The following is an 8,463-nucleotide window of genomic DNA, read 5'->3' on the forward strand; positions in this document are numbered from 1 at the left end:
GACGTATTCATGTTTTGGTGTCACTCCCTAATAGATTTGGTGAATCATAATGTGACAACATGTAGCTTGGTTCAATTCACTATACAAATGTTAAGAAATCACACAGACTGAAATGTTTTGTGTATTCTACACCATTTATTTTTGGGTGAAGCACGATTTTTGGAGGCAACAAATGATACAACATTTTCTTCCTAAGTTCTTGCCTACAATCTGTATAAATTATTTGTATATTTACCAACACCAGATGATTTTTCGACTTTAAATGTGATCATTTATTTAGATATAAGAAATCAAGAATACTTTTTCTTCGATTTGAAGTAGGACTAAAAAACAAATGTGGTAGGAAGATGACCAATGTCTTTGAGCTGTTCAGAAAACTTTGTCACCCTTTCTTGATTCCTACCTACTTATGGGGTCCCTCTTATCATTGAGAAATTTGAGAATCCTTTATACGTCACTGCTTTTGACATCTATAAGTTGGTCAACTCTCTCTCTCTCTCTCTCTCTCTCTCTCTCTCTCTCTCTCTCTCTCTCTCTCTCTCTCTCTCTCTCTCTCTCTGTGAGTTCTTAGGGCTCTATAAATCTAGAACACATAGAAAGATTATTGTTCTCTTCGCTAAAGGGCAATGTCAAAAGATCACTATCACATGAAAATGGAGTTCAGGGAGGAGTCGCACACATACACACTTCCTCCAGAGAAAGAGAGTGGTTAGATATGTTGCAGGTGGAAGATTCGGTGGAACCTTGATCTTAACTTGAATTACAGATAATAAAAGCTTAATTAGTGATAATAATTCCACATAAAATAGGCCAAAAATTTGAAAAGCAAAGAAGGTATGAAAGGAAAACCCGGTTTCCTATGTGTGAACACATGAGTTGGATTCATCTTCTTCTTGGATTCTTCTAATCTTCTCTTATCTATCGAGATGAAATCTACACGTTGTGTATGTCCCAATTTGTTCTATTTATTACATCTATGTGTGGCTCTAATAAGGGAATATAGATATTACAACTATTTGTCACACATGAAGAATGAGAATAGGCACCAAGTGACATCGTATTAATTTCATGTTTACAATTTGATATTCTCACCTTGGTTTCGTGATAATCTTGAATTAGTTTGTCAGTCTGGCGATTTGAGATCAACAAACGCCACATACGAAGGAAAATTTCATTACCCTATGTCAAGATGGCATAAAACACATTGCAAAACGTCAATGACTAATTAAACTCTCTGATCCGATATTGCTCCCTCCTTTTAGAGAACATTCAAAGGTTCACAGTTAGTGCACGTCGTATTAACATTGCTCGTGGAAACGTGTTTTTACTTAGTAATATACGCTGTAGTATACTTCATCAGGATTTGAAACACTGTACTAAGACATTTATCATACAAACACGTAACATGTATCTGAAGAGCTAACTAAGCAATCTCACGAAAAATTGAAATCGTCGAGGATGTGGTCCGGCCAGATGGGGGGGACAGCCCCACCATCGCCATTGAAAGTGTTGGGGAAAGAGGTCTCAGCTGGAGGAGACGGCGTTGAAGAAGAAGGAAGCCAAGGAGAATTTGGTGAGTTCTCTCCTTGGCTGAATATTGTGAACTCGCTAGCTTGGACCATAGTGTTATTGTTGTAGTTGTTATCATGATCTTTGCTCAAGTTTGTCTGGAAGTTGCATGGGTTTTGTAGCTCAGGCAAGTGGGCAAAAGTGTAACTATCATCGACAGGACTAATTGGGGCATTTCCAAAGCATGAGTGAGGGGTTGCTTCTAACTGAGAAGGTGATGGTGATGATAATGAGGTCACCATTTGGTCCTCTTTGATTGAGGCAAGAGCATTCAAGAGCTTCATGGTCTCCGCATCATCTGTGATGACATTGTTTGAGGTGGTGGGAGTGAGAGAGACGGGTGGTGTGGGTGGCTGAAGAAGGTATTGCAGGTATTGCAACTTGGCCATGGCCTCGGCTTGGAGCCTCGCCTGCTCCTCAAGTGAGTGGTGGTCGATGAGCTCCTTCAAGTTGACCAGGGCAAGGAGGTGCGGGAGGCTTGAAAATATGTCGGTTCGAGGCCGGTGGGTCATCGGGTCGAAGCCCATCTGGATCAGCTTCTTTTTGAGATGGGTGTTCCAGAAGTTCTTTATTTCGTTATCCGTCCGGCCTGGTAGGTGACCCGCAATAGCTGACCACCTTCTCAAGTTGAAGAAAGAAACAGAATGAGGAATTTGTCCAAATTGAACTGTAAAATGATATAGGAGAAAAAACAAAACAAAAAACCAAACTTGTTGTGGGAATCTGTAGATTATTACTTGTTGCCAAGAATAGAGTGGAGATTGAGGATGGTTTGCTCTTCTTCAGGGGAAAATTTGCCTCTCTTGATGTCAGGCCTCAGATAGTTGGTCCATCTCAGTCTGCAACTCTTCCCACACCTGTTGAGACCTGCCAAGAAAAGTTTTAAAAACAATGACCCATCAATATGAATTGTGATGGCTGGAAACTTAACAAAATTGAAGGAATACACCAATAGAGACTCATCCATCTCATATACCGGATGCATCAATTATATACGATCCGTATGATTGCTCTACTGACAAGTGATCAGTCTGCGCATCACCACGGCATGCTGTGCAACCAATACACAGAATACTTTCTTGTAGCTTTCGGAACCAACCTTCCATAGAGAGAGAGAGAGAGAGAGAGAGAGTACCAGCAAGCTTGGGGAGAGCTCTCCAGCTGCCATGGCCATGCTTCTGGATGTGCTTGATGAGCTTCTGATCTTCCTCAGGAGTCCAAGGACCTTTCTTAAGTCCACTCTCATCACAGCAAGGAGACCTCCCCATGACCCTACACTCTGTTTCTCTTCTTCTGTTTCTTCTTCTCTATATGGAGTTTGTGCTCTCGTGTCTCTCTCTCTATGAGTAGGGATTTTGGCTCCCTGCAATCCAACCTTAACTGCAGCTTCCCTATTTATATACACAACCAGACCAGATAGCAGTGTCCCCCCTCGACCAAAGTAGAAAATGGCTGCCACGTTGGCTTCCCCTCATTGGTTGCCTTGAACATGTGCTGCCCTTTCTCTTTCATGTAAAGTTGCCCATAAAAAATATGTAAAGAAAAACGATTTCTTCAATAGTCAATTGTACCCGAGCCAAATTTATTGTTTCTATGACTCTACATGGTCCATATCTTATTAGTTAGGGGCTTATTTTGTAATTATGTTTTGAGCTCAATTTATTAATTCCAAGCTAAGTGCATCTGCATCGTTGATTATAATTGATCCCATGTTAAATTTGGTGGAGCTCAAGGCTTTAAGAAAGAGTCGTGCGTTAACTTGCATGTGTATCGAAATCTTTTCAAAAGCTTTTTAGCTTAGTAACATCTTTCCTTTCATGTGTACTTGAACCATACAAATCTTGATTGAATCTTTGTCATGAGATGACAACATCAAATTCATGTCTTCTTAGCATACAAGTAGACATTGTTGTCCTTTGATTGAAAATGAATCAAAGAAGCTTGAGGAAGGACATGGCAATTATGATCCTCTGAGAACTTATTGAATAACCCATGAAATTTCGAAACTAATGAGGGTAATCAAATGGAACTTTGCAATGAAATTAGATAATGCAGTATAAAAATCTTGGTTTCCAATTGCTATATTATATAGGATACGCATTTGGAGGTTGTCTCACCCCAAACCTACCAAAAAGATGATGACATAACAATGGGAAACTTTGCAAATGCCAAGATCGAATGGCTAATTAATTCACATTATATATTCAATAGTTAAAGATCTCTAACAGTAGTTAGTGTCATATATGTGACTATTTCTTGCTCAATGCACGAGTGGAAATTCCTAAGATAGACCTAAGATTATTCAACTATACCGATTACAAAATAGAAAAGTACGATATCTGGTTCGACCCTCAAAGTTCTTCCAATCAAGCTTATGATTGGTGGGTTATGAATATAAAACATCACCCACGTACAAGCTATTAACTAAAGTAAATACAGATGATGTCCATGTTTACAACCTACCAAAGACTTATTGGAGGAAATATGGCCCGAATTGTCTTATAAGTCATATAGTTACATAGCATACATGAAAAATCCCTAGAACAAAAAAAAACAAAGGACATTGTTGGATCATGATACATTTAAATATCTAAACCATGGTGCAATCATGATTGTTTAAGATTTAGATCACAGGATTATTAGTTTCCATTGTTCAACAGCATATATTTTTTGAAGAGAAAAAACAACGCTACATTTGAGAACTTTGGTCCAATCTCTCAGCCTAAAAATGCTCTAAACCTCGAGAGGTCGGTCGTGTGGTCAACTCAAATATATACGTCGGACTTGTACTCGAACCACATCTCTCACTTCGATTGACTTAAAGAGCTAGTCTCGACATCGCACGGGTGAAGTCTCATCCGATGCAGGCATGCTTGTATGCGCACACCTGCAAAGACTAAAGAAAAAACAAATCTTAGCTTATACATTGCAAGTACCGAGTTTAAGAATACATACGCAAGTCAAATTGAAGTCCTATACGACTCTCCAATTTGCAGTTGCAACTGGGCAGGAAGGGCAAAAGTGGGATATGATTGCATAGCTGTTTAATAGTAATCGAAAAGAAAGTAAAAGGTTAACATCCGTGACACAGATGGCGCGTCCTCCGTGGTCGGAGGACCGCCCGCCATGCACGCAACACAAAAGTTTTTGTTTCGTCATTCATTGCATGGACTTTATAGGCTGATGTTATTATTATTATTAGTAGTAGTAGTAGTAGTAGTGATATTATTGTTATTGTTGGTATTATTTGCTTCCTGTTTAACAAATGATTACCAGCTTTTGATTTACTTTGCAAGTTGCGAATTATTAATGGCGTTTATGCGAAATTTAGTTTTGCATCGACAATAAAAACTAATGGACGTGTAAGATTCTCAAGTCTTCGTGAAGAAAATGTTAGGCCAATTTATAAGTACTAATTCATTAAGGTGCATGTGCATGGAGAAAGGAAAGAGAACTCCACAAGTATCGTGATTTTTCGTACGGCGTTCAGTTCAGTGCTATAATTTTTTAACCGATCACTTGAGTTTCATAATGTTTGAAAAACGTTCACCGTAAGTGCTGGAAATCTGACGTGGCATAATACTTGTGGCAATGTATTTTTGAAAGTGATTGATTGAAAACTTACAACACTCAAGTAAACGTTATTTAAAAGCACGGCACTCAAGTGATTGATTGTAAAATTACGGCATTCCAGTGAGCGCCATAAGAAAGTGATAGAACTCATGATGTCCTTATTCATCATGGACAACATAGCAACTGAAAATCTAAATTTGATCCATAAAGAAAATTGATCTTAAAATTGGAAACAATTCAATGGGTAAATATAAATGAAAATATAGTTATTGAGAAAGATTAATGAATTTAAGTGCATAATTTTTCGTGGTTGTCTAAAATAGATTATTTAACAACATATGCAATCCAAGTTAGCTTTTGTAAAGTAGGTATGGACAACAATTTACACGACGTGACAGCAACATGAGAATTGCTTCGATCCGACACAAAAATTCGAGAACTTGTGTTTTTTTTTTTTTTTTGATAATCGAGATGTCCACGCGGCCGGCGAGCTAGGACTCAAACCAGCGGTGATGCCCGACTAGTCCTCGAGGGGGGCTAGCGCAGCATCCCACCGCCACGACCCCCCACTTAAATCACCGATGGGCGAGTTTTGAACCCAGGACCTCTCGTGAAAGGAACTGAGCGCAAACCAACGCGGCCACCGAAATTCGAGAACTTGAGTTAATGTTCTCCATATACATTTACCTCTGTATATCATATATACGAGAAGTGAGAACTATGATTACACCCCAACTATTTACAAAGGTCCAATTCAAGCAGATAAACTTGCAATGCATGTTCAAGGGTCCATATTGTGAATTTTCTCGTACCAATGATGATTTGCTCTTTATCTTCGGTGATCAAATGGTTTTCTTCTCAACTATTTACTTCACTTTTTCTTTTTTTTCTTTTTCTCTTTTTGGAAAATTGGCTACTTCACTAGTTATTTATAATAATGGAGGGTCTTCCTTCTGCATGCCCTAATATTATACTTAGTGGCTTGTGAACGTAGACAAGAGCAGAGTCTCTTTCCACGTGTGTTCCGATCCCAACCGAACTTCAACGGCGGCCGTCCTCCTACCTGATCTTCCGGCGGCTTTTGCTTCTCATTGCAGGAACTTCCAATGTTGTCAGCCTTTCAGTTTAGCAGTCAGAATTCATAAGTAATAAATGGGGTTGGCTTAGCGGTTCAAGAGCGGACTTGTATGTGGGGATTAGGCACATGACACGGGTTCAATTTCTCCCACCCCGATGCAAAAAGAGATTTCTTATTTGGGTCGCCCATCCGGATTTTAGCTCATGTCTTACCTGGTCCAAGAGGATAGTGGAGTATTTCATGAACTAGGGTTTATATTTACCGAGGAAAAAGAAAAATTCGTAAACAAAAAATCCTGATCAACGCTCTCTATCGGAAGCTACGATAAACCTGTGAAAGTCTACCTCCATCAAACCCTACAGTCAATGAGCCCCTGAAAAATCTGATCACCGTACGTGAACAATCTAAAGATCGAGTAATCGCAAAGACTTTTTAATAAGATGGAGAGCATCCCCCTTGACAAGCAAAAGATTGCTTTGATAATCAACGATGGGGACTCTTGAGGACGTGAGTCGTTTGACCATGAAGGGAGATTGTTAGGGCAAAAGTTGGTGCAGAGCAGCAGTCTGTCCCATGACCCTCCCCTCTTCTTCCTGCTTTGAAACGCAACCTCTCTCTCTCTCTCTCTCTCTCTCTCTCTCTCTCTCTCTCTCTCTCTCTCTCTCTATATGATGCGTGTGTGATATATCTGAGGACAAAGAGGAAAAAGACGATGGAAATCAACAGGACAGACGCGTTGAGTGCGAGGGTTGACAGCGAGAGAGACAGAGAGAGAGGTTTCCAAGAAAATTCACCAGCAAGAGAATAAATTCACGAGCATACGCAGGTTGAAGGTGGCATCCATTAACTCTGTGAATGATTGTATCTAAACGTGTCTTACTGTCTTACCATTAAGCGCGAACCATAAATTCAAGAACAGGGTCACTTCCAAACATCAAACCCTAGAGATCAAAAGCCAGAGAAAACTAGGTTTGCACATCGCCACGTCCACTTGATCTCTGCATGAAAGACACGAGGGCTTGCTTCGCAATAATAACCAGATCAATTAGAAATTGAAAAACAGAACACCGTTAGAGCAGCTCAACCAAAAGGGAGCGCACGCAACGACACTGAACTCTTCCAATTATATTCAACAGCTGAAAAAAGTACAGAAGCTCAAAGAAACGATACTTCCGAAGCGCATTGCTTCGCCTGTATGAACAGCTCTCTTTGTGCAAAGTCATCATTAATGCTGCCTAAAATTTTTTGAAATATCCCAAGACAAAACATCATACAGACGCATGATGTGGTGGACAGAATCGCAATCTATACAAAATATGCTTTTGAGACGTGCGTATGTATAATCTTTCTCTTCTTTAAATTTGATTTGGTTTAATTTAGTTCACTAAGCACATATGATATCAACAATATTAAATGTGGAATGCTTATAATATAACTATGTCATAAGTATGATATGGGTTGAGCTCACATAACGAAGATTCCTTTTCCAAAAAACATACAAGAAGGGTACTTTTGAAAATTAAAATTGTGTAGAACTAATGTATTCCGGTAGATAAAACCAATTTTAGTGTGCAAAATGTAATATCTTTCTACTATTTTTTGATGCATAATTGGACAACTTACTTTAACAAAATGAGTCTAGATAATATTGCGCTTGCGCGAATTTCTTTAGCCGTTTTGTGCGTGCTTAAATTGTCATAATCATGGCCAATTTCGTGGAAAGAAGGATTCATAAGCAAGCTTGCTTCTTCTTTTCTAACCTAAACTCCAAACGAAAGCATCACAATAAAGGCCCACCATAGAGTCAATCTAGCAAAGAAAACTCAATTGGAAACCCCACCTTTTCTACATAATTAATAACCTTGTTCTTCTTTTCCTGTCGGCATGAATTTTACAACCAAAAGCAACCCTACATTGCTCCTCTCATGCTTTAGGTTAAGGGTTAGGGTTAAAAGAATATCTTAAAGTACCTTCATTACGAAATCCTCATTGAAAATTTTACAGAGAGAGAGAGAGAGATGGCTCCATAGCTTGCTTCTTCTCCTTAAGTTCCTTGTCGGATGGACCACATTTTCACATCAAAAGTAGAAGGATTCAAGCAAAAAATAATCGAAGGGGGTCAAGTGATGTCACCTTAACTCTTAGCAAATTAGAAAAAAATGAATGATTGTTTAACCGATTTGCTTGCTGCATCAAGTAATTAACCAACACACATCTAAACTCGGACTTTGCGTGCTCCCCCC

At 39.2% G+C, this 8,463-nt stretch overlaps 1 protein-coding gene across 1 annotated transcript; it reads right to left on the bottom strand.

The window, feature by feature from the left end:
- Positions 1-1,304: 1,304 nt before the first annotated feature.
- On the bottom strand, positions 1,305-2,938 carry LOC115676942 (transcription factor MYB92-like). The gene is made up of 3 exons (XM_030599979.2): positions 2,705-2,938; positions 2,307-2,436; positions 1,305-2,187 (listed from the first exon to the last, which is right to left on the bottom strand). Exons 1-3 carry the CDS (start codon positions 2,835-2,837, stop codon positions 1,434-1,436), a joined length of 1,017 nt encoding a protein of 338 aa, XP_030455839.2. The 5' UTR covers positions 2,838-2,938; the 3' UTR covers positions 1,305-1,433.
- Positions 2,939-8,463: the final 5,525 nt, after the last annotated feature.

This window comes from Syzygium oleosum, unplaced genomic scaffold (genome assembly GCF_021117445.2).
Source record: "Syzygium oleosum isolate NSW1041296 unplaced genomic scaffold, Sole_v2.1 Sole_v2.35, whole genome shotgun sequence".
Taxonomy (NCBI): Eukaryota; Viridiplantae; Streptophyta; class Magnoliopsida; order Myrtales; family Myrtaceae; genus Syzygium; species Syzygium oleosum.

What these genes read in the sequence shown, in the direction of transcription:
- LOC115676942 (XM_030599979.2), bottom strand. Translation starts at nt 2,837, where the DNA reads ATGGGGAGGTCTCCTTGCTGTGATGAGAGTGGACTTAAGAAAGGTCCT. An exon ending in AGCTCTCCCCAAGCTTGCTG is followed by an intron (nt 2,437 to 2,704) that starts GTACTCTCTCTC and finishes TTTTCTTGGCAG; the next exon opens with GTCTCAACAGGTGTGGGAAG. An exon ending in CACTCTATTCTTGGCAACAA is followed by an intron (nt 2,188 to 2,306) that starts GTAATAATCTAC and finishes CAACTTGAGAAG; the next exon opens with GTGGTCAGCTATTGCGGGTC.